At 32.4% G+C, this 27,185-nt stretch overlaps 3 protein-coding genes across 3 annotated transcripts; all 3 read left to right on the top strand.

Annotated features, from left to right (window-relative positions):
* Positions 1-2,634: 2,634 nt before the first annotated feature.
* LOC21406169 (ankyrin repeat-containing protein BDA1) lies at positions 2,635-5,801 on the top strand. Its single transcript, XM_010112268.2, has 2 exons — positions 2,635-3,244; positions 4,821-5,801. The coding sequence occupies exons 1-2, from the start codon at positions 2,669-2,671 to the stop codon at positions 5,526-5,528; spliced, it is 1,284 nt and encodes a 427-aa protein (XP_010110570.1). The 5' UTR covers positions 2,635-2,668; the 3' UTR covers positions 5,529-5,801.
* A 9,908-nt stretch (positions 5,802-15,709) lies between these two features.
* Positions 15,710-18,095, top strand: LOC112094307 (ankyrin repeat-containing protein BDA1-like). The gene is made up of 2 exons (XM_024174877.1): positions 15,710-16,337; positions 18,070-18,095. The coding sequence occupies exons 1-2, from the start codon at positions 15,710-15,712 to the stop codon at positions 18,093-18,095; spliced, it is 654 nt and encodes a 217-aa protein (XP_024030645.1).
* A 13-nt stretch (positions 18,096-18,108) lies between these two features.
* Positions 18,109-20,434, top strand: LOC21406168 (ankyrin repeat-containing protein BDA1). The gene is made up of 3 exons (XM_024174909.1): positions 18,109-18,257; positions 18,723-19,299; positions 19,692-20,434. The coding sequence occupies exons 1-3, from the start codon at positions 18,160-18,162 to the stop codon at positions 20,409-20,411; spliced, it is 1,395 nt and encodes a 464-aa protein (XP_024030677.1). The 5' UTR covers positions 18,109-18,159; the 3' UTR covers positions 20,412-20,434.
* Positions 20,435-27,185: the final 6,751 nt, after the last annotated feature.

Below are 27,185 nucleotides of genomic sequence, written 5' to 3'. Positions count from 1 at the left end.
AATAGTTTTTATATTATATTAAATATAATAATTAATATATGTCGTAATTTTTAATTATCTACAGCAATTCAACTTTATAATTTACCAAACGTTATTACATTGATTTTAGAACTAGCACAGCTACTATAATTATAGTTTACCAAATACTCAGCTTTTTTTTATAACAGCGCAGCTGTTTCTTCCTTCAGCACAGCAGGACTCCATTTTACGGTGTAGAGTTATAACAAATAAAATAAAATAAAAAATATGTTTTCTTATACGGTGACCTTAATCATTTTCGTTTTCTGGATAGAAGAGAGGCTGGATATCGCTGTCCGGGCACGGGACATTGATGCCTTGCATTCTCTGCTGAAGAAAGATTTATATCTTTTGGACAACTTTGAGGCGGTACATTTTGTAGATACTCCTTTGCATGTAGCTACATGAGCTGCAGGGCAAGTTCATTTTGCCATGGAGATCATGAGGCTCAAGCCATCTTTCCTGAGAATGTTGAATCCAAAATTCCAAATAGATATTAATCTTTGTAAATTCAATAAATTAGCTAGTGTTTGTATTAATACAGTGGATATGTTGTTTCTATTATTGGATTTCCCCACCCACACAACCCTCCCACTTTTTTTTTTTTTTTTTTTTTTTTTTTTTTTTTTTTTTTTTTGATTCTACATCGACAATGTAGAATTAACCAGTGCAATTTGGATTCAAGAAAAATGTTTAACAAAATCTAGAATTTGCTACATGGTACGAAACCGCCGAGGAATGAAGATTTCAGTATGAAAAATTAAGACGAGATTTGGATAATCTACTTAAAGCTCTGTGTGGATTTGGATGTAAAGGAATAACTCCTACCATTCCTATTTTCTTGTCCTTTGTCCCACCCTATCAAGGACTTTGGAATTACTATTTAGGAGACTTTTCTACACATCAATCTAATAGAGTTTGGGTTGTATATACACACAAATGAATACTAACTAGTAAACAAATTAGCATTAGTGGATGTTATTCAACCAACGTTTTCACTTCTCCTGTCCCCACACGTTTCTCTGATTTTATAAAGATTAGATTCGATGACGAAAGACAACCCTTGAGTTGACCTGGGCTTGACTTGTCTTCAGTTAATTTTCCGCAAAGTCTAGATGGAAATTTTCTTCTTGGCCAAAGGAAATGAAGAAGTGACAATGATGCATATAAAGCTTGCTTCTAGCGGGCATAAATTTAAAACAAACACAAATATTTACAATGATGCATATAAACTTTGGAATTATTATTTAAGTGTCTGTTGACACCACATTTTCTACTTTTCACACACCCTTTTTTAAAATGACTAAACACCCTTTTTTAAAATGATTAAAATACCCACTAATAAAATTACTTAATTTTGAGGACAATGGTATTTTAAAAAAATACTCATTACACACCTCATTATTACCCCCCATTTTAAAAAAAAAAAAAAAAAAAAAAAAAAAAAAAAGAGTGACTATAATACCGTATCCCTCTTTATGTCACCCATAACGAATATTTTAATAATTATCCAATTAAATCTAACGGCTTAGACAAAGAGTCTCATCAATTCTAAAATAGAGGCTACTTTAGAAAAATAAACCTATCTGTTTGACTTCCCCAAACTTTTTTTTTTTTTTTTTCTAACTTTACCTCCTCATTTTGTTTCCCTCAACGTATATTCTCCATATCTTTAATCTTCTTTCAAACTTGTAAAGAAGAAGATAATGGCGTAGATGGTTGATTTCTTCCCCTTTCGTCACTACTGGAGATTCGATTCGAATTGGAGGGTTCTAAAAATTAGCAGGTTTTTATTTTAATTTTTATATTTTTTATTTTTTGAATTGAGAGAGAAATGAGGAAATAATTGATTCTGTTAGGATCTAAAAGAGAAAACAAAAATAGAATTGAATGTTATTTGGTCTTGAAGAACAAAATTGACGTAAAAGAAAGAATCACAGTTTTGTAGCAGCCTTCTCAAGTAGTTCAATCTAATTCCAACTTAATCTCCAAAAGAGAACTTTCTCATACTGGAAAATCAAAAAGAAGATTTAAGAAAATTAACAGGAAGGACTACAGAAAGCATCAAGAAAGAAAAAAAATGATAATTATATAACAAAACCAACGTTAGCAGGAGGACAAAAAAAAAAAAAAAAAAAAAAAAAAGGCACACTTCAATTTCATATATATGAAAAAAATAAATAAAAGAAAGAAAATGATAAGTTTGATTGGTGGGTGAATGAGAGAAGGAAAATTTTTAAAATAGGGGTAACAAGTAGAATGAGGTGGTTTAAGAATGGGTGTGTAAAAAGTAAAATTGGGAGTCATTTAATTGTAATGGCTTTTTTGAAATTTTAACGGGGTGTAACAAGTGGAATGAGAGATAGTTTAAGAATGTGTGTGTGAAAAGTAGAAACAGAGGCGTCAATAAATGCACCCATTTTTTAAACACGTATTGAGACCTCACACGTTTCTCTGCTTTTATAAAAATGGAAACAAGAAAGAAAAAAAAAAACGTGTGTTGACTTGACTTATCTCCAGTGTTCTTCGAAGTCAATATGGAAGTTTCCTTCCAGCTGTAGGCATGCTTATAAGAAACAAGCACAAATATTTTTCATGTATTGAATTGTTGGAATTTAGTAATTAAAGTACTTAATTATTACCTTTGTAGATGGAAAATAGATTGGATATCGTTGCCCGGGAGGGGAATATTGAAGCCTTGTATTATCTGATGAAGGAAGATGCACATCTTTTGGAGCACTTTGAGGCAGTGCCTTTTGTAGACACTCCTTTGCATGTAGCTGCATCCGCAGGGCAAGTCCATTTCGCCGTGGAGATCATGAGACTAAAACCGTCTTTTGCGAGAAAGTCGAATCAAAACGGATATAGTCCTATTCATTTGGCTATGCAAAATGCGCACACAAACTTGGTGCTTCGTCTTCTAGACATCGACAGAGATCTCGTCCGCGTCCGCGGAAGAGAGGGTAAAACTCCTTTGCATTTCGCGGTTGAGTGCGGCGAGATTGATCTTCTGGCTGAGTTTCTATTGGTTTGTCCCAAATCCATTCAAGATTTGACAATTCGGAAAGAAACTGCTCTGCATGTCGCTGTTAAAAGTGATAAGTTGGAAGCACTCAAAGTCCTCCTGGGGTGGCTTGAGCACGTTGGCAAGAAAGGGGTCCTCAACTGGGGTGACGATGAAGGAAACACCATCTTGCATATTGCAGCAGCCAGGAATCAAACTAAGGTAAATCTTATTGCTAAGTACTCAACAAACCATTAGTTATTGTTTTTTTTTTTTTTTCAATAGAAATTAGTGAACAGAGTATTTAAAGAACCGGTTAGAAATTAGTTACTGTTTTTAGTAATGTTAATTATGTAAATGTTTTGTCAGACAGTTTATCGTCCAGTTTAAGGGCATGAGTGATACTAGACATTTAAAAATTAAGGTAAAATCATTTTGATACCCTGTGTTATAACAAAACATGTTCTTCGTATTATGTATTTTTTATAATATTAAACCCGTATCTCGACGTTTATAAAAATATTTTCTTGTTCCCTAGAAGCCGATTTTTGAGATATAAAATGACATTTGTACCCTTCTATTTAGTTAACTAAAAACTAATAAATCTATAAAAAAAAAAAAAAAAACTTTTTTTTATTTTGTTGTGTTCTTTAAAATATTTAATATTTTAAAATACTTTCATATTTTTTAAATATTAATTTTTATTTAATTAATGAGAATGGTAGTTTGAATATTACATATTTGTCCCAAAAATCAATTTAAAAGTATCAAGGATAAAAACATTGAAGTACTGTTTTAATATTATTAAAAACACATGATATTAAGAGTATGTTTTATTATAAAATAGAGTATCAAAATGATTTTATTCATTAGAAATTACATAAAGTGGGTTCCACGTATTGTGAGATCCACTCTACTTGAGCACATGTTGCACTACAAGAAAATTCATATTTTGCTACCAAAAATTTTGCTGCCAAAATTGCCCCTCTTATTAGAACTTAGATTTCTCTGTTTTTTCTTCTTTCTCGAATTCGTGCTCACCGTAGATATCATTTTCCCCCGCTTCTTATCTCTTCACATTTTTCTCTCAATCAATTTTTATCTAATAAAGCACGCTCCCTGAGCGTTTGTTTGGTATGACAGAAAAGTGGAAGGAGATAGAGACGGGTGAGGGGATTAAAGAAAGGGTTTTGAGACTTATGATTGTTTAGTAGGAGAAAAAAGATCAAATTGAATTGGCTTAGGGGTTTCAAAGCTTTCAAAAAAAATCTCAATTTTAATGCTCTAAGGCCTCGTTCATTTACCGATTCGAGTTTTTAATTTCAATTTTGTTACAGTTAAAAGCTCTAAAAAATAGTCACATTTAATATTTTTGCTACAGTTAAAAACTCTCACGTAAAGTCACATTTCAGTTCGAATTGAAAACTCGAATCGGCGAACTGAATGCAGCCTAAATATAAACGAATTAAAGGATGAAATCCATATGAAATACTCTAAAGATAAAGGTAATCTCTTTTCTTTCTATTTTACACACCAAGTTATACGTGGTCTTTCCCTTCTACTAAACATAGCCTAAGAGTTAATAGCTTCACCAATCAATAATTTTCACATGGAGGCATACAATACTAAAAGAAATAATACCTTCAAGAATCAATAGTAATTTTCCCCTTGAGGTTAATTATATGCGCTTTTGAAACTTGTGCAATAAGTTGTGACGTTAAGATGAACCTGAGAAGCTTTCTCCAAATCCTCTCTTCTCTGTGTCGTTTAGTTCTAAATTGTTGCTGGCATGTTACAGATGGTGAGACTGATTATCGATAGAATTGATCTAAATGCTAAGAATTCGGCCGGTTTGACAGCACTAGACATTTCACCAGAGCAAACACAACCCAACAGCGGCACGCTCAAGCTTATGTTGCATCGTGCTGGTGCCTTAAAAGCATCGGCACTTCCTACTGTCCCAAAACTCGCAGATTCACTGAAGTCAAAGATGTCATGGCGTGAAAAATGGATCATATCCGACTACCGCAAAAGACTCTACTTGTCAAATGAGGACCGCAACATCATTTTGCTCGTCGCTGTTCTGTTCGCGACGGCTAACTACCAGGCTGCACTTGACTCCTTCTCCAAGGGCGACGACGATGATCCCTCTACATATTTCGCATATTATAGTGATGGTGTTGTCCGTGCAATATTTAGTCTGGTGAACAAAATAGCCTTCCTTGCCTCTATGGTAGTGATATATCTCCACCTTCCAGCTGATTGTGGAATCCTGCGCTTAGTTTTACCTTTAGTTATCTGCAATTACGCAGTGATGAAAATTTACCGCGAAATATCATTTTCGTTAATGCTTTGTGTGATATTTTTTATGATCCTGTGTTATCACTCCAAGTTGGCAATAATTCTGCACAAATACGTCCCGATATTCGTACAAAAGAGAGTAATGAAGATGAAGATCACCATATTAGACCGTTGCTCCAGCTTTCACAGAGAATTGGTGGCATAGTTACTCCCCGCGGGAAGAACTCGAGATTTTTGAATTGGGACCCAGTATTGATCTTTGAAAACACGTTGTAAGTAATTGTAAGAATAGCTGATATATAGTTTACTGCACAACTTTAATTGCATGGAGGCCCTAGTACGTTTTGTGTTATAGTAGATAGTGCAAAATGTCATTGGCCTAGAGTAGGACTGAATTATGATTTCTTTGTTAAACTGGGAAAAGTTTTGTTCTTGTACATTCGCTTCTCTTATAATTGTTACTTCTTTTGTCCCTTTATTCCAAGTGTCCACACTTAAAATATATAGTAACTTTCTATATTAGAGTTCAACGAAAAGCAAGTCATTAATATTTAGCATTTATTACTTACAGAATTTTCCTTTCCATCTTTAAATTTGACGAGAAATACAAAAAGGTTTTGTTAAATCTTTCCATGAACACAACGTACAAAACAAACCATTGTAAGTTGTGCCTAAACAATTACTCAAAGGATCACAAATGAGAGCAAAACATATATACACCATGAACACACGAATTTAATGAGCGAGGTTAATCCAATAATTTGGATCTACGAAGCCATTTTTGCCAACAACCCCCATCTGGCTTTTATGTTTAAACACAATTCACCATAATTTCCCCACTACTTTTTTATCACTTTCTTAGAATTTTTGTAAGCCGAAAACGTAAATACGATTTTCAATGTAATTTTTACATTACAAACAAAAATTGTAATGGAGGCATATGGAAAAGAAAATCCAAGAAGATTCTTACACTACAAAAAAATTGACATTTCTTTAATTAGATGATGGTTTTATAAGAAACCGTCGCCTAATGTGTTAGCTAAAAACGCGGGCCAACTGGCAGAAACTTAGACTACAATTTCTTGTAAAACCATCGTCTAATGTTAGCGCGGAAACCCAAAGATAAAATTTAAGCTCGAATCTGCCTTCATTTCAAGAGAAACCTAACTCATAACCCTTCACCGTTTCCTCTCTCTCTATTCATGTGAACAATATTGCCGCCACCCACCGCCCAAAATTCTCTCTCTCTCTCTTCGTCTCTCTCGACGCCGCCACCGCCATTCTTTCTCTCTGTCTCTCTCTTTCTCCGTCTCTCACTCCATCTCTCTTCGTCATACGCTCCAAGCCACCCCGGTGTTTGCCCAACCAAGAAGCTTCGTCGACAACCGCCTCCGCCGCTCCAAGCCGCCCCAGTGTTCACCAAACCGAGAAGTTTCATCGCTAGCCGCCTCCGCCGCTCCAAGCCACCCCAGTGTTTGCCAAACCGAGAAGTTTCATCGGTAGCCACCTTCGCCGTCACCAAACTAGCCGCCACCAGCAACCTCTGCCGTCGCCGATTCACTACCAGCCACAACCTACAAATGACATTTTTTTTGTCAGTTTTGTTTTTAATCAATTTAAGTTATAATATTTTTTAGATTTGAAATTTATAATAATGCCCACAATAGATTAGACGACAGTTATTTTTAATTAGGTTAGATAATTAGACGGCGGTTTTTTTTTAAAATATTATATGATTGTTAAGATTAGAACAAATTAATTACGTTTCTAATATTATTTGAATATTTGAATATAAATGTGAATATTTGTTGCATAAGATTTAAGAAGCTTTAAGTTACTTACGTTAGGATTAGGAATGAAACTAAATCTAAATTTAAGTTATTTAGTACATTTTTTGTATATATATCGATTAGCTTAGGTTAATTTTAAGTTATTTAGTTTAGAATTAAGAATGAAACTAAATCTATATATGTTGATTCTTAGAAATATGGTGGGCCGTGATTGGTTTGAGGAAGAACTTAATACCGTACGAGAATTATTTGGGGAGGAAGGCACTTTCAATGGGGGAGGTCAATATGAACTTAGGAAAAGAATAAAATTTGACCCATATGATGATGGGAAATAAAGGGCAACCATAATGCGTAGAGTTGCCAAAATGAGGGATAAAGGAGAAAGAATTGAAGCGCAATTTGATGACCCCATTAGAAAAGTAGGGAATGAGCTACAAAGTTATGTCGGTGTTTTGGCACGTGAACACACATGCCAATAAGAATAGAAGATTGGAGACATTAAGAAAATAAAGATAACATGAATCGAATTTGGCATGATTTGGTTCAAAGTTTCACAGTTTTGGAGACCGCAAAAAAATACGAGCTTATTTGTGCGGTGAAGATGGCTCAGAACTTTAGGTCGAACCTATTCATGACCTTTGTAAAGCCGTTAAAGGATAGTCCTCAAGTCTTTGAACTTCAAAAGAAAGTGGCTAGAAACTAGCCTTCAATTACCCCGGTGTAAAGGAGGAAGTTTGTGGAGTATAGACTTAGTGACGATTGACAGGCCGTTTTCGAAGAAGCCTCTAAGAGAAGAAGATCGTACAAGTACCCGCATGGGAATGCTCGTAGGGATATAGGAAAGCAGAGGAAGATTATATAAGTCTTCAATTACTTTTTTTTAATGATATTAATTACCTTTTGTTTGTATTACAATCTTTAATATACTTTTTAATTGAATCCACATGCGAATGCATAACACTACGGAGAAGTCGGATCAAGCCACTTTATAGCAATTTATATGTAAAAAACCGGACGGAACATGCAAAACTCCAGAATGTGAGGAGATCGGCAAATTAATTGTGAGTTATTCCTTTTCTTTTTAATATTTGTTTGATCAATGGGAAATATGCCAATAAATTTATAATATTTTTGTTCTAAATTTTGTAGGACCAATATGCCGAAGAAGAGTCCCAGGAAAAGTTTAAATCAGGGGACAGATGATGTGCTTACCAGATCATTGGAAAACCCAGAACACTCTGATCGTGTTCGTGGGTAATCCCAATTTGTCAAAAAGTTGACTTATTTTTATTCCACCGGTAGATCAAGAAAGGATGAGGAGTTGGAAATGTTGCGTAAGAGGTTGTAAATAATGGAGGCAAGATGGGAAGCAATGCAATCATCCCATAGCCATACCTCAGCACCTGTAGGATAGGGAATGGGAGCTCCTACGGTGGATCAACGACGTAGTGTTAAGGAAAGTTTTATTGTCCATAATGCTACACCACCGGCAGAGCCCCCCTTATCAGGCCTTGGTGATGGCAATAAGTGCATTCTTCTGGCTCCAACAGCAGGTAAGAATAATTTCATCGTTGTTGCGATGGGGATGACGTGGATGGATAGTCGCCAAACTGATGTTGTCCACGGTGTCGCAATCGAGGAGGGAAATGTGTGCGTCTTTATTCAATTGACTTATGTGAGCAACACGCCCCTGCCTATCCCTACATTTGATAGCACGACTGTGGGTGACGCTCTTGAAGGATTTGTTGCATGGCCTATAAATTTAGTTGAACTAGGGTCGTTGAGTAAAGTTAGTAAAGCTCCAACCAGAAAAGAACTCGTGGAGAATCCCCCGGAGCCGGTGAAGAAAAAAGCTGGAAACAAAAAAAGTTGAATGGATGGCCACCTATCAAGAACTTAGTCTTGTGTGTATCATGGCTTACATGTGATAATATAACTATCCTTATTATTTTTTTACAATAATTTATTATTTATTATTAAATATATAATTAATTTTCTCATTTTTCATGTAGTCATTTGTGGCATGTGTGCAATTAGGAGAATGTCCTAGGACGTTAGGGTTTCATGTCCATGATGCTCACGTCCTACGTTCTAGGCCAAGCGGAGCTGGATATAGAGTGACAGACAAATGTCATTTGTATATTTTCTTTACAATCGGATGCCAAGCACACTTTCTTTGTGCCATACAATAGAGGAGAACATTGGATATTAGACGTGATATCTTCTACACAAGATAAGATCGTGTGGTTGGATCCTCTCACAGCGAAAGTACATGTAGACTTTAAAAGAATGATTGCCTTGTAAGTTTAGCATTCTTTATAACTTTTGAACTACTAATTTATATTATTTATTTTACTAATTAATTGATATTTTTCATCATTTATTAGTGCATTACGTGGTTGGGAGGCGCAAACAAGGCTTGAGTTTGAACGCCATGCAGATGGGTCTGATCATAACAAAGGTAAGTGTTCATAATTTCTTTCATTAAAATACTCGAATTTAAGGAATACCATTTTTCATGTACTATAATCTTATATTCATTATTAGAAAATTTCGACATAAGAGGAACACAAGGAATGCAGCTTCTTCATCTTACGGTATATGTGCGATATAATGAGAGTCGGTATTAATGATCTAAAAAACATAGAGGCACATACAAATGAGCATTTGGTAGAAGTTATAAATGAATAAGCACATTTTGTAAAGTGACATATAATTTATGTATACATTTTGATTTAAATATATATAATATTAATTTGTTTATATTATGTAACTTGTGACTTATGTTACTTGTGTGGCCAAAATGAAGATAAATCACGGGATTAATAGGTCAACCTGCGGCGAAAGGTATAAAACAACACCAATTTGTTTTGTGCATAAGGCGGATATAATGACGGTTTTTAACTAAAACAGTCGTTTTATTTTTTTTTAACGACAATTTCTCCAGAAACCGTCGTTTAATGTGCTTCCTAACCGCCAAATTTAACATTTTAGGAATATCTTATACGACGGTTTTATTTATAAACCGTTGTCTAATGTCTTATTTAACGACAGATAAAAACCGTCATTGAATTGTACATCAATTTATCGACTCTTGATTAGACAACCGTCATTGATTTAGGTGTTTTGATGGTTTGCCAGTTTCAAACCCATGTTTATTTGCAAAAACGAAAAGGTGGTCTTTTTTTTTTAAATAAATGAGACAAACATAAGAAAACACACAAACAGCATAAGAACAAGTAAAGCCAGAAATACATAAGCGGACCACTATCAGACACTACAAGAACAAGTACTGAGACAAAACACACCAACAGCCGCTGTAGGAAGCAGGCAAACACAGACACAAAAAAGCCAGAAAAAACAGAAGGAGAACAAACAAAGCAAAGGAAACTAATACCGTCAAAACAAAAACAAAAAAACAAAAAAAAAAAAAAGCAAAGGAAACTAAGGCCCATTTAAGGGGAACCATTTCTCAGTATCCTTAAGAACTTCTGTAGGAATATAGTCTAAATCTATGTCACCGAACACTAAACCGAGTCTAGGCTATTTAGCCCATTCATCCTAACAAAACCAACCCTCTTCTTGATTTGAGCCGGTTTAAAACACAATTCAAACTCAAAAAGTCATATTTAAATCCCAAATTCAACCCCACATTTTAAAATATAACTTAAAATTAAAGGTTTAAATCACTATAATTTAAACTCTCATACCAAACGGAATTAAATGTCAGATCTGCAAGATTTTAGGTGAGCAAATGTCAACATTAATAACTTTTTTTTTTTGAGTGGACATCAACAACCATTTTGTTACTACATTAATAAGAAAAACCCACCAGGGAGTGTTTTGAAAGAGCTAAAGATTTATTTATTAATTCTTATGGTGCTAGATTTTATCTCTTGTAGTATGCACGCCAATTGGAAAATGCACCCTTTAAAAAGATCCACCTTTTTTTGGTCAAATAAATGGTTTAACTGACTTATTTATTGTAAAGAATTGTTTGTTATGTCTTGGTATTCTCTAAGATTAATTGTAATATTTTTTTTTAGAATTAATTTCATAAATGGTCCTTGAAGTTTACTTTGAATTCTATTTTAATTTTTGACATTTTAAAAGTCTTACAGTCGATTCTGAGGTTTTATTTTCTTTCAATTTCGGGTTTTTCATAAAGTAGGCATTAAAATTGATGAAATTTATGTAAATTATGGACCAAAATTAGAAACAACTAAGGTTTTAAGTAAGGCCAGTAATATGGGTTACGATACAACAACACGACTCGAAAACGGCATGAATTTCGTGAGTTAGGGTTGAGAAAAAAGAGGTTCGAGTCAGAATTGGGTTGACCTAAAATTGACACGAAAAGCACGGGTTAATTTCAGGTTGGACCCGCCTAACCCGAACACCATACGAAACTCGTAAAAAACTAAAAAATATATATTTTTCATTATATATTTTAGATTTTGTTATGAACTTGTGATATGATGATAGTTATATACAAAATCTTATACTATTATTTACTTAATTTTGATGGATGTTATTATATTCTAGTGTGTTATGAATTTTAAGTTATTTCTAATATGTAAAAAGCTAATGAAAAATATATAATTTTCGTGTTAATTTCATGGGTCAATTACGTGTCACGGGTCATTTTCATGTCGTATCGTGTTGTGTCGTGTCGTGTCAACCCGTAAAGTTATCGTGGCGTGTTCGTGTTGCGGATTTTAAAAAATTTCGTGTCACGGTCATGTTCGGGTTGACTGTAAATTTAAGAAGAAACTATCAAAACACGACACGTAACTCAAATTACCACCTCTAGTTTTAGGATAATTAATGAAAATTAACTTTTGTTTTATTGTATTATTTTAGTACCTAAACTTCATATGTTTGTAATTTTAGTCCCTAATTTTTGCATACTCCGTTAACATCAAACTAACAGAATGATTAAAATTGAAACAAAATCAAATTTAAGGAACTAATTGTGGGGCGTTTTAAAAATTAAGGATCAAAATAAGATTTAGGATAAACCTCAAAGATTATTTGTGAGACTCTATTTTTTATTTTTTTAGTTGAATGAAACAATATCTTTATTTCAAAAAAGAAAAATACAGTAAATAGCATATTTTAAACATACTATTGTAATTTATAATGTATTTTTTTAATCTCAGTAAATTCAGCGTATTTAGAATTTTCATTGTAAAACAAATACTGATTTTCCAATTTACTAGTCTCTGATTTCTTTTTCTTTCTTTTTTCCTGTAACAAAACACTCAGGCCCCCTGTATCAGCCCCTCTCTCTCATCCTCCTCCGATTCACTCTCTCTCATCCTACTCCGATTCTCTCTCTCTCTCTCTCTCTCTCTCTCTCTCTCTCTCTCTCTCTCCCCCCCCCCCTCCCCCCCCCCCCCCTCTCTCTCTCTCTCTCTCTCTCTCTCTCTCTCTCTCTCTCTCTCTCTCTCATCCTCCTCCGATTCTCCTCTCTCTGCTTGGCGAGCGACAGACGCGGCGATGAAGATGGTCTGAGATCGTGTGGTTCGGCCGTTGTCAGAGATCGCGAGTCCCACCGCTGCTGTGTCTGCAGATCGCACGCTGTCGCCGTTCTCCATCTCCAACTTTTGGCCGTCCGAGATCGTGACGAACGTCGCGATTAGGAGAGGATCTTCGTGCTAGCGCCACCTCGTAATAATTGTGACCGTCGTGGTTTGGATGATCCTCGGCGTTCTGTCATGGCGATTGTAACGACGCTGTCAGATCCAACGATGCCGCGATCTACCGTTACGTCGCCTCGCGATCTCGTCGGATTTGTATGGTAACGGTGTCACGCCGGTCATCGGTCGCCGATCTCGTCACTTCTGTTCTCTTGTATTGAGTTATGCTTTAGAAGTTTGTTATTGAGGGTTGAATTGAAACTATGCTGCAATGTGCATACTGGTGGTAGTTTCATTGTCGTGTTTTGAGGAAAAAATCTATTTTGTGTTTTGTTTTGGTAATATTATTTGGTCATTTAGTAAGTTATGCTATCGTTATGGCGGAATGTACAAGTACACTAGGGTTAGGATCTGTTATTTGCACATATTTTTTGAAACATTTTATTTTATTTTTAGTTTGTCGTTGGAAAAACTGAGCAATTATTTGCATATTAAACAATATTGTTGCAGATTCTGATAATCACAAGTCAAGCAAGCTAATATTCTTATAGAAAGGATATTAATCTTTTTGTATGCTAGTTTGAATCTGATAAATACAGTATTTATCGGTAAATATTTTATTAAATTTGAGTTTAAATATGGTAAATATTATATTTATTAATAAATATTTTACTAAATCTAATTCCCAATTTGATAAATAATGTATCTAACACTAAATATGATATTTATTAGTAAATACAATATTTACCAGTCGTCGACGTCTGTTGTTGAATTTTTTAAATGAATATGATAAATATAGTATTTATCAGTTATTAGAGCCGATCAATAAATTTTTAAATGAATATGATAAATATAATATTTATCAGTCATCAAAATCAACTACCGATATTAATCATGGTAGACTTAACTAGAGGAAAAAAGAGAGAGAGGTAGGAAGGGAGTTTATGAGCATTTTTAAGTTTTTAATAATGTTTAAAATTTTAAATATTAAATTATATTATAATCTAATATTTTTTTTAAAAAAATTTGTTATAATTTACTATACACTCTACCAAATATATTATTTCTTTCGTTCTCCCTTAAAAAAAAAAGTCAAGAATTGTAATTGTGTCAGTCTAGATGTTACTGTAATTAGCAATCTATAGTAGTAAACACATGTCGAAAACTGAGCGTCAAATATATATATATATATATTGAGAATAGTTATATATATTACAATATATAGGATTAATTTAATTAAAAAAATCTCAACTAGGGCTTGTGCTTTTGTTTACCCCGCTTTTCAAAATATTTTTAATATTCCAAGATTCCGAATATTAGTAATAGTAATCCTTCTCTAGCTAATTTTTTCTGAATTATTCTCACCGGTGTCCCTCAATTTTAAATTTATTCTCACTTTAATTTTTAAATTTTAAAAATTCTCACTTTATCGTCATAAATTTTGAATTATTTTCACGTGATTTCATTATTCTTTTTTTTCTATATATTTTTAATTGAAATTACAATGAAAAAGATTAAGTGAGAATAATTCAAAATTTATAAGATTAAGTGAGAATTTTTAAAATTTAAAGAATAAATTGAGAATAACTCTTGAGCATCAGTAATAATAATCTTTTTTTCCCAATATGTTGAACGAAATATGACATGTAGCATATTTAGAGCCTTTCATTTGTACTGCATCAGTAATAATATTCTTTTTTTCCAAAATGTTGAACGAAATATGACATGTAGCATATTTAGAGCCTTTCATTTGTACTGGTCAACTATTGATTAAAACGACACTTTGCGAACGCGACTGACCAAAAGCTTATTATTCTAGTCAGGGCCAAAAAAAAAAAAATTTATGCTTTCACTATTTAATGTGCTTCTAGAATTTTACGTCGTGAGCTGTGACGACCAGCAATTTTGGTTTGGAGTGGGAAAGCAAGGACGAAACGAAAAGACACAATTGACATTTAACATCAACAAAATGGCACTTGACTTGGAGACGACAAAGCGTTTGGAAATTTGACTGTCAAAATTGGCAACTAATTCATTACCCCTTAAAACGGGGTAACTCTTTCTTTTCTTTTCTTTTTTATTTGTTTGTTTGTTTCTTTTTTTTTTTTTTTTTTTTGAAAAGGAAATTGGAGCTTTATTAATGAAGAACAGCGAAATCAGCTAGAACAAAGTACGATCAATACAATTAGGATAGCTCATAAACCAGTAGCAATCTGCAGTTGAGTACTTACTAGTTGCATTTTTTTTTTTTTTTTTGTTTGTTTGTTTCTTTTTTTTTTTTTTTTTTTGTTTGTTTGTTTCTTTTTTTTTTTTTTTTTGAAAAGGAAATTGGAGCTTTATTAATGAAGAACAGCGAAATCAGCTAGAACAAAGTACGATCAATACAATTAGGATAGCTCATAAACCAGTAGCAATCTGCAGTTGAGTACTTACTAGTTGCATTTTTTTTTTTTTTGCTTGATTTACTAATTACTATAAGTTGCAACTATTTCAACATACAATACTACTTGAACCTTCAATTAAGTTACGACAAAGTTTATAGGAAATTGTTATGAGATTTCTGCTAGCTAGAATATTTGAGTTTACTTCTTTTATTCATACTTGCGTGTGTGTGTGTATATGTATTAGATATGTGTGCGCCTCTGTGTGTGTGTAGAACTTTGAACTTAATTCTAATAATTGGTTGTTAATAATTTTGGTGGAGAACGTGCAGCAGTTAAAATAAGTGGAAATTTCCTAGTTAACTGTAAGTTCTTTCATGTCATGATTATACATGTTTCTTGAATATATAAACGTGTAGGAAGAAGGGCTCTAGTTTCAAAATTACTAGTATTAATTTTTTATTGTGCCAAAGAATTTCAGATTACCAATATTTCTTGTCATTATTGTCTTTTTTATAGCCATTATATAACTAATCAATATTCATATTTGAATCCTCCGGGTTTTTCTCTAGCATGGACGAGACGTTAAGGAAAGCTGCTTATGAAGGAGATATCAACTTATTGTACACATTAATTAAGGAGTGTACAAAAGTTCTTGAAGGCTTTGATGAGGCATCATTTGTTGATAACCCATTACACATAGCCGCTTCTCAAGGGCAAATACATTTCGCCATGGAGATCATGAGAGTAAAGCCATCATTTGCTAGGAAGCTAAACCGAGACGGGTTTAGCCCTTTGCACCTGGCTCTGCAACATGGCGAATCGCGGATGGTGTTCCGCCTCATCGATATCGATAGAGACCTCGTTCGAGTGCCGGGTAGGGAAGGCATGACTCCCTTGCACCATGTGGCTAAAGAAGGAAACTTGAAAGTCTTGCCTGTCTTCTTATCTGCTTGTCCAAAATCCTTTGAAGACGTGACGATTCGCAATGAGACGGCGCTGCATATCGCGTTGAAGCACGACAAAGTTGAAGCCTTTGAGATCCTTCTTAGATGGCTTACGGCTTTCTGCTATGAGGAATATCAGTTTGAGAAAAGGATTTTGAACTGGAGAGATGAGGATGGCAACACTTTGCTGCACATTGCAACATCAAGAAATCAACCCCGGGTAATTCTCATGTCCTTGGATCCTATTGAAATTTGTAAGAGTGGGACAATATTAAGTTTTCTTATTATAACTCTCCAGAGCTTGAATTTTAGTTTATATGAACTAAAAATTAAGCTTTCTTTCCTATGCCCCTAAACTATGTGCCTTGGTTCAACGTAGTTTTCGAATTTTTAAAAGGGTTTCATTTCACTCCCTACATTATTAAATAAAATCGTTTAAAACATTCCTGAACTAGATGTAATTTCATAAATACCCTTCCAAGCATTGATTTTGTGTCAATTTTCCCCCTTCCCAATTTTCAAGTTGACTCAAAATCAATATTTCAAGGACATTTATGAAATTAGAAGTAGTGTCACACCATCTTTTTGTCAGTATTATAAGTAAGGGGATGTTTTTGAATGATTCTATTTATTTTAGAGGCTGATATTAATTTTTTTATAAAGTTTAGGGGCATATATATTGAACTAGGATACATAATTCTTAACAAAAGTATTTGTGAAGTTAACCCTAAGGGTGAGTTTGGTTACAGTGGGGAAATGGTAATGAGAATAAGAATGAGAATAGTAATGGGAATGGAATGGAAAAGAAAATTGATTCATTTGTTTGGTTGTAATTTTAAAAATTCTCTGGAATGGAACATGAATATTTTTATGTTGACAAACTTACCCTTATGCTATATATAACATTAATATTTTATCTATCAATATAATATATAAAATGTAATATAATATAATAAAATTATTATTATGTAATATATTATATAATTATGACAATATTATTAAAATTGTTAATATAATTATAATATTATAATATATAAAATGTAATATAATATAATAAAATTATTATTATATAATTATGATATATAATATAACAATATTATTAAAATTGTTAATTATATTATAACTATAATATTATATATATATATATATATAATTACAATATAATATATAATTATTATTATATTATGTACAATAAATATATTATAATTATAATGCACTATAATGAATAATAATATTAGAATTATTAGTATAATTATGGTATTATTTGTTAAAATATTACAACTATATTATATTATATCATATTATATATATTATATTGTGATATTATTATATATTATATTATAAGATATAATTACATTACAATATATTATATATTATTATAGAATATTAAATAAATATATTATAATTTATAACTATATTATAAATTAATTATTATATTATTATAACTATATTATATTATAATATTTTTTATTATATATTATATTATAAGATATAATTACTATATAATATATTTTAATTATATTATAATATTAAAAGATAATTATAAAAAAAATAAAAAAAAATTTAGATTGACTCAAAATTAGTGAATAATCATTTCTTATAAATAATCATTCATTTCTTATAAAGCCAATTAAATATCCAATTAAAATTATATTTTATTATATTTTATTTCTTTTCACCTAACCAAACCCATCCTAAAATATTGTTTTTTATCTTCACTGTATTGGTGATAAGTGGTCCTACGTTTTCAACCAATAACATGTTAATTTGCGTGTTAACTCTAGACAAGAGATTAAGACGTAGGGATCCAGATAGCCTTACGTGTCAACATCTGTCACTAGTTGTTTAAAAATCATCATCACCATATTGATAAGTGACATTTTCCTTACAATACTTTTTGAAAGACCTTTTTTTGTGTCAAATTTCAAAATAAGTGGTCCACTTTTCTGTCGTATAATCCGTTCTTTTTCTTTTTTCTCTATACAGGTGGTGAACTTGTTGCTAAAGTCTAGAGTAGACGTAAATTCAAAAAACTTTATCGGTTTGACAGCCCTGGACATCTTAGAGCATCAAAGAATGCTGGATGACCAAGAAATTAGGGCCATGTTATTCAGTGTTGGAGCTATGGGAGGAGCTATTCTTCCTAGTAATTGCCCCTTCAAACGTTATTTAAGGTTAGAACTGTATTTCTATATTTAGAAAAATATACATATATATATATATATATATATATTGTTGTCTCACTTTCAGCTAAAAAATACAATGCATATTTACTTGCACTACTTTTTCTCAAACTTGCCTTAGTACATGAGCTCTTATGTTGGTAGACATCTGATGTAGAACAAAATTAGCAGCTCAGATTTTTTGAGGATTTACATTTTGGGCAAATATTTATCAACATTTTTCAACAAAAGAACAAATTTCTTTCCCTTTTCCCTATATATGGGAAAAAATTGCAAAACTATCTTGATCACATTTTTTCTTTAATAAAAAGGAACAAGTTAAGTAGGAAATTGATGAAAATAAAATCTATTATAGATGAATAATCCGATATCGATTAGTCTCTAATTGTATTATTAATGAATGGATCATCCTTTAATTGCTACTAACATATAAGCGATTCTACTGTGATTTATTAGAACGGATCAGAGGTTGAGGAAGGCGGCTCAAGAGGGAGATATTGATGCCTTATATGAAGTAATACAAGAGGATCCGAGCATCTTAGATCGCATCGATCAAATAGCGTTTATCGATAATCCTATGCACATAGCTGCATCAGCGGGGCATGCTCATTTTGCCAGGGAGACGATGATGTTAAAGCCAACATTTTCAAGGAAGCAAAACCAACATGGATTCAGCCCAATGCACCTTGCTTTGCAAAACGGAAACGACCGGACAGTGCTTCATCTCTTATCTGCAGACCGAAATCTTGTTCGTGTCAAAGGGAGGGAGGCCAAGACTCCCTTGCATTGTGCAGCTGAAATGGGAAATGTGGATCTCCTGTCTGAATTTTTAGCCGCTTGTCCGGAATCAATACGAGATCTGACGATTCGTAACGAAACAGCCATCCATGTGGCTGCAAAGAATGACCGTTTCGGAGCTGTTGAAGTTTTGTTAGGATGGCTTCAGCATGTTGATATGGATGTGGTCCTAGATTGGACTGATGATGAAGGAAACACTGCATTGCACATTGCCATATATAGAAATCAATTCCAGGCAATCTCTTATTCTCTCAATTTCCTTATTAATAACCTAAGGGGACAATTTAATCCCTGAATGATTATGCTAATTACTGGCAAGCTCTCTCTGACGAGTTAATTCCATCAATTTAAGTTGAAGATGCAGATATAGTCAGCTGTGTTCTTGTTTTTAACAATGATGCAGAAATGTTACTCAAATTATGTTGTCTTTACATTTATGCCACCCAGTGGCATAAATATAAGATATATGCTACTCAATTCACCTGAAAAAAGTCTAGTCTATTTATGTTTGGTGGCATAAATGTAGAACTCTTAAATTTTGATGGCATGCCATGTAATTTCCTCCTAATATTTTTCTCTTAGACATCATATTGTCCAATTATCATTCCTTGCATTTGAACAATGCAGGTTGTCAAATTGTTAATGAACAGGATTAACATAAATGCCAAGAATTTGGAAGATTTAACTGCTCTTGACATCTCCAAGCTTCAAGGGCCTGCGTGTGACAAAGACATATGGAATTTGCTGCACCAAAATGGCGCTTTAGGAGCTTCTTCACTACCTAGAGTTACCACCCTTGTAGATTTCTTAAGAACAAAGATATCGGTGTTCGAGGAAAGGATAACATCAACTTACCTCAGAAGATGTTGCATGTCGAATGACAACCGAAACGCATTGCTAGTGGTAGCTGTGCTGATTGCAACATCTACTTTCCAAGCTGCGTTAAGCCCGCCCGGGGGAACTAGGCAAGGTTATGGTTTCAGCACCAACTCCACTAGTGAACTAAATCAACCCGCATCACCCGTTGCCTTTAATGATATGGCTCCATGGATTTGCTTCTTGGCCTTCAACACTATGGCCTTCCTCACATCAGTATCAGAGATCTGCTTTCACCTCCCAAAAGGACTTTATTTCTCACTCAAGTTTGTTTTACCTCTTGTGCTATGTCATATGCTTTCGTTGAGCCTCACAACGGCCTTTTCGCGCGTGATACTGTTTTACATTATGTTGTTGTTTCTATCGCGGTGGAAAGCAGCAGCAAGGTTCATCTTTTTCAAGAGGTCTTTGGAACTTAAGCTTCACTTGTTGAAACATTGCCCCAACTTGCACAAAGAATTGAACGCATAAATTCTTACACCATAGCATATGTGCAGTGAAATATTTGGAACCGATCTAGTATTCTACATGATTGGTGTTTTACTGAATAAGTTGTTGATGCCTCAAAGAGGCTTTTGGCTTGTAAAATCAACTTGTTTCTAACTCTACTTATATGGTTTTTTTTTTTTTTTTTTAAAAATCAACTTGTTTCTAACTCTACTTATATGGTTTTTTTTTTTTTTTTTTTTTTTTAAAAAAAAAACCAAATAAACTAGAAAGGTATACAAGAAAAATGAGATAGAATAAAAGCTACCATAAGAATGCATATTTATAAACTAGTTTTAATAAATCACTCATATTCCCATCCAATTATATATTTGTTGTTATAACTTTTACATATCAACTCCATAACCGAGTAAAAAGTGGTGCTATAAACTACTCAGCCGTTCCTACAACTGTTTACCAGCTTCTTAACAACTATTAATTTCGTGTTTTCTTACATATCAATACACAGTTCAGAAAAATATAAGCAAGAAAGGGGAAAAACTAAGAATTTGATGTAGACTCTGATACCAACTAATGTAGGTTTTGATTCCAACTAATGTAGGGATAGATCTATTAACCTCTTAATTCACACAGAATCCTAGGAGAGTAGTTGTGCAAATACTCAAATTTCATATGTAAAAATTTCACCTCCTTACATGTGATGGGACCAAAAGATAACGAGAAACTACAAATAAAATTGAAAAAAAATAATTTGAAAATTAAAATAAAAATAGGAAAACTAAAATATATTTGACTCAAGAATGAAATCAAAATGAAATTTGACTTTCTTAGTTCAAATAATTACAAAATTAAGAATCCCATAGCCACGCGGTAAGTGGAGATAAAACTCTATCACTGAAGTAAGGAATGCTAAGTTTATTATTATTATTTATTTATTTATTACTATTATTATTATATTATTATAATTACTACTACTATTACTATTATTGTTGTGAGGAGTAATTCCTGAAAAAAAGAATTGATTATATATGTTGTCGTTTGGTCCTTTAGTAACTTATCAAAACACAATGTAGTATTTAGAAGGACCTCTCATCAAGTGACACGTGGAGAAGCAATAGTCGGTGGAGAGAATTCTAGAATATCTACAGCTATTATCTTCTTTAGATTAAAAACATCAAGACAGAGGTTAATTTTAGGGTTCTTCAGAGAGAGAGTTCTAAAGAGAGAAACAAGTGAGAGAAACTGTAGTATATTGAGAGATCTGGATACGTTTGTGTACTGGAAAAAATCTGGATAAAGAGAGTGATTTATTCACTGGGTATTTTTCCTGAGAGCCACAGTTGTGGTTGTGTCTCTACTCTACAGTTTTTTGTTCTGGGTTGTTTCTTCTTTGTAATCTCTGAGAGTGGCGATGATTGAGGGTGTAATCAATTCTTAACTAGTGGAAAGGGTTTCTCGCAAGTGAGCCCAACGAGGACGTAGGATTCTTTGAATCCGAACCTCGGTAAAATTCTCTGTGTTCTTTCTTTAAAGCATTCTTGTGTAAAATTTTTGAGCCTGTGTTAGGATCTTCCTAACAATTATTACTATTATTATTAGAAAAATATTAAGGACACCCACTCAAATCTCAATTTTTGTATATTAATTAGTGTGACATGTGAGTTATCATCTTTTTATTGGTAGATGCAATCTCTTTCATTAATTGATGTGGTAATGTTTTAAATACCCATCAATATAAAAATAACAACTCACATGCCGTTGATATTAAAAAAATATAATTTTAACGGATCTTATCAATTTTTTGTCATTTTCAGATGGTTGTCATTTCTCATGTCTAACGATTGACATGTTTGCCGTGTTTGGAATTTATCTCGTTTTTTCACGTTTTTTGAGAAAGAAAAATGATAACGTTTTTAAAACGGCATTTGGCGCAATAAACACAAAAAGCAAAAATGAAAATGATTTTTATTTTAGTATAAAATGAGAGAAATAAAAAATGACTTTTAGGAGAATTCTAGAATATCTACAGCTATTATCTTCTTTAGATTAAAAACATCAAGACAGAGGTTAATTTTAGGGTTCTTCAGAGAGAGAGAATTCTAAAGAGAGAAACAAGTGAGAGAAACTGTAGTATATTGAGAGATCTGGGTACGTTTGTGTACTAGAAAAAATCTGGATAAAGAGAGTGATTTATTCACTGGGTATTTTTCCTGAGAGCCACGGTTGTGGTTGTGTCTCTACTTTATAGTTTTTTGTTCTGGGTTGTTTCTTCTTTGTAATCTCTGAGAGTGGCGATGATTGAGGGTGTAATCAATTCTTAACTAGTGGAAAGGGTTTCTCGCAAGTGAGCCCAACGAGGATGTAGGATTCTTTGAATCCGAACCTCGGTAAAATTCTCTGTGTTCTTTCTTTAAAGCATTCTTGTGTAAAATTTTTGAGCCTGTGTTAGGATCTTCCTAACAATTATTACTATTATTATTAGAAAAATATTAAGGACACCCACTCAAATCTCAATTTTTGTATATTAATTAGTGTGACATGTGAGTTATCATCTTTTTATTGGTAGATGCAATCTCTTTCATTAATTGATGTGGTAATGTTTTAAATACCCATCAATATAAAAATAACAACTCACATGCCGTTGATATTAAAAAAATATAATTTTAACGGATCTTATCAATTTTTTGTCGTTTTCAGATGGTTGTCATTTCTCATGTCTAACGATTGACATGTTTGCCGTGTTTGGAATTTATCTCGTTTTTTCACGTTTTTTGAGAAAGAAAAATGATAACGTTTTTAAAACGGCATTTGACGCAATAAACACAAAAAGCAAAAATGAAAATGATTTTTATTTTAGTATAAAATGAGAGAAATAAAAAATGACTTTTAGTTATTTTTTATTTTTTATTTTCATTTTCTCCTCTCTCGAGCAGAGAGAGAGACATTAATAATTTTTGTATATTGAAAATAATCTCTTAATAAAATTACCAAACGCATTTTTAAAAATAATTTCTATCTGAGATTGAAAACATTTTCATTTTTATTTTCATAAAAAAAATCTTTTTTAGAATGAGATTTAAAAGCGCCCGTTGTTTTTTTCATTTTGCCGTTATTTTGATTGTTGTTGTCCTTTTTTATGTTATCGTCGTTTTTCACTCTCTTTTTGGCCGAGCTATTCATTTTCTGATTCAAATACAATGACTTGGTTATCTATCAACCGTAGAAAACCAGGACAATTCTTCCGGACAAACTTCAGTCTTCACGTGCTTAAATAGCTTTCTATTATTATTCGGGTTGTTCTGATTTTTCGGTCATTGGTATTTATGTTTCCGAAGGGTTGTGTCTTTTAACCGGTTCTGTCTTCTTTAAGACGACGTTTGGTTGGAGGATTCAAACCATGTGATTCGAATCATTTTCGATTTACGTGTATTTTTTATGAGAGAAAATACTGTAGCGAACTACGAATTATGATTCGAATCAGGGAACGAATCTCTCTACCAAACATCCTCTAAATATGTTGTCGTTTCTGAGGTTATTTGATCTTATACTCGTTTGCATGTCATTTTCAATATATTGTCGTTTACAAGTGTCATTCTCGTTTCTGAGGTTATTGTCTTAGTCAGCTTATCGTCTGTTGTTCTCAGTGTTAACTATTGTTTCCTCATTTTCCAAGATGATTTTTTTCCCCCCCTGCCTCTTCAAGTTGTGGCCGTTTAAGCACTACTTCTGTCGTTTTTAGCTATTATTGCGCTCCTCCTCCTTTTATTGTCGACTAGTTGAAAAGGTTTTGTAAGTAAAAATAAAAAAAAAAACATATTTGTTAAGATTTTATTTGGAGAAATTAAAAGAAAATTGTACAATAGGAAAAAAAGGATAAAAATAAAAAAAGAAAAGAAAAGAGGAAGACGAAAAAAAGAAAAAATGTATGATAGGGTAAAAAAGATAAGAATATAAAAAGGAGCCAAGAAAAAGAAAGAAGAGAGAAAAATAGAAAAGTTGAAAAAAAAAAGGAAGAAGAAGGAAAGAAAGAAGAAAAAAACAAAAAAGAAATAAAAGAAAGACGGTGGAAATTAAAAAAAAAAGTCACCAAAAGGGAGGTCGCAACAAAATATCCCAAAAAAAAACCATTCTTCCTTAGTAGAAAGTAGAGGTAAAAGTTCATACAGTCTGACCGGACCCGAATGAAAATTTCAGGCTCAACTATTTTTAAAAAAAAAAAAATTTAAAAAGAGAAACATTTTCATTTTCCAAGATGATTTTTTTCCCCCCCTGCCTCTTCAAGTTGTGGCCGTTTAAGCACTACTTCTGTCGTTTTTAGCTATTATTGCTCTCCTCCTCCTTTTATTGTCGACTAGTTGAAAAGGTTTTGTAAGTAAAAATAAAAAAAAACATATTTGTTAAGATTTTATTTGGAGAAATTAAAAGAAAATTGTACAATAGGAAAAAAAGGATAAAAATAAAAAAAGAAAAGAAAAGAGGAAGACGAAAAAAAGAAAAAATGTATGATAGGGTAAAAAAGATAAGAATATAAAAAGGAGCCAAGAAAAAGAAAGAAGAGAGAAAAATAGAAAAGTTGAAAAAAAAAAGGAAGAAGAAGGAAAGAAAGAAGAAAAAAACAAAAAAGAAATAAAAGAAAGACGGTGGAAATTAAAAAAAAAGTCACCAAAAGGGAGGTCGCAACAAAATATCCCAAAAAAAAAACCATTCTTCCTTAGTAGAAAGTAGAGGTAAAAGTTCATACAGTCTGACAGGACCCGAATGAAAAATTTCAGGCTCAACTATTTTTAAAAAAAAAAAATTTTAAAAAGTGAAACATTTGGGTCAAGCTTACCATGCCTAAATAAACATTTAGACTCGTAATCTTAGTCCGGTCCTGCTCGAGAGTTAAGATCAGTCTCGAACCAACAGTTACGGGCTTTAAACCGACCCGTTTAGCCCGATCTAAACTTACAATTCTAGTGGAAAGGTATGGATTTGTCTTTTTTTATGCTATCGGCATGTTAGTGCTTTTATACTTTTATCGTTGGTGATGTTTTTACATTTTGATGTCCTGTTTTAGTCGTCTTTTAATTGTTTCCTTTTTTTTTTTGGTCGTTTTTATGTTATTGCCCCTAACATTTTTATAGTTGTCCTTTGAAAGTCGGTTTTTTTTTTTTCTTAATAAGCCCTTTGAAAGTCGTTTATCATGCTATTATCGTTTTTGTTGCGTTTTTTTGGTCATCAGGAGATTAGCCTTTCATTTGTAGCTGCTGTATAAGCGAGTCCTAATACGTCTAGCCTTTCATTGTAAAGAGGTACCAACCACCTCAGTCCTGAAATCTGTGAATTCTAATTTTATATATATATATATATATTATGTATTATTTTCATTAAGTATTATATTTTATTAAAGTTAGTTAGTCATAATTGATTGGATTCCAAATAAAAATTTATTGAATTATTTTATGTCATGATGACATGTTAACTTGAGCTGTGAACGTTAAATTACTTTGAATTTTAAAATAATTAGATTGAATCAAATTGATAGTGAATTTAAATTTTGTCAAGCTGATAATTTTAAATTGAATTACAGATTGACTTTTAATCCACGGTTACAATTCGTGAACACGTCTGTTCTGTTAGGTCTGCAGCCACGAACTGCGACCCAATTTTATTATTGAATTCTATTATACAAATGTGAAATTAACATGACCATTTTTTTTGGTAAAATTAACCTCTCTTGTTCTCCCTTCAACAGCACAAGTGCTGATGTCAAAACCCATAAGACCCAAAAAAAAAAAAAAAAAAAAAAAAGAATAAAAGAAAAGCAACCCAAAAGAGGCAAAATGAAAGGGAGTTGTTAGTTTGCCCATAATCCAGTGGGCCATGTCATGCAAAAGCGAGTCTGGCTATTGGCCGTGATTAAAAAAGATAAGATTTTTAAAAGGATAAAGAAATCTGTCCGGTTGTGGTCAAACGCAAAAACTCAGTTACAGCTCAGAGTAGCATAATGGAGGCATAATGGAGCCTTAACATATAGTTGAGATAAGTTTATCCACTCTCTTAGGATAATTATCTTCTAGGGTAAGAATAAAAAATTGATCAGTAGATATAATCTAAACCGTTAGATTTTTTATTAGCCCTCTTTGTTTAAAGTATTTATTATCTGAGAGACTCTTTTATATGTCTAACGTATTTGTATTTGTATGTTAAGTTTTTTTTACTGTTAAATTTGTATATTTTTTTATTTTTACGTGATTTTATGTAGATCCAACGGAAAGAAATCTTAGGCTGTCGATATATTGACTTACTAAAGAAGGTTAAATAAAAATGTTAAATAATTGGAGAATATTTTCCTGTCTTTTTGTCAATGCGTTAATACTTATTTGAAAAATTCTCTAATATATCTAACGTACTGATAGATCAAATATTTTTAACTGTTGGATATATATATATTTTTTATCTTTTATATGATTTTATATTAATTTGACAGACTAATATATCAGTGTACTAAAAAAATCTCTACTTATTTTTCTCTCTCATAAATGTAGTTCTTAAATAATGCATATGGATTAGCGAAAAGTCATTTTAGAGTTAGTGAGTACTATAGTACAACTTTTTTTTTATGTACTGTTAGTGAAAACTATTAATTTTTTTGCAAGACGAAATTCTTTTCCCAATTACCTCACAATTAAAACGACCTAATTCTATTGAAAAATGAGATTCAACCTATTTGGCTCAAGTATCTTTAGCGTTGCTGTTCATTTTTCATAAGTCAATTTGCATTAAAATCGTGTGTTTTTTTTTTTTTTTTTTTTT

The sequence above is a fragment of the Morus notabilis genome, unplaced genomic scaffold, assembly GCF_000414095.1.
Source record: "Morus notabilis unplaced genomic scaffold, ASM41409v2 Scaffold135, whole genome shotgun sequence".
NCBI lineage: Eukaryota > Viridiplantae > Streptophyta > Magnoliopsida > Rosales > Moraceae > Morus > Morus notabilis.
Note: the sequence above shows the minus strand (reverse complement) of the source record. Positions and strands in the feature narration are given on the sequence as shown.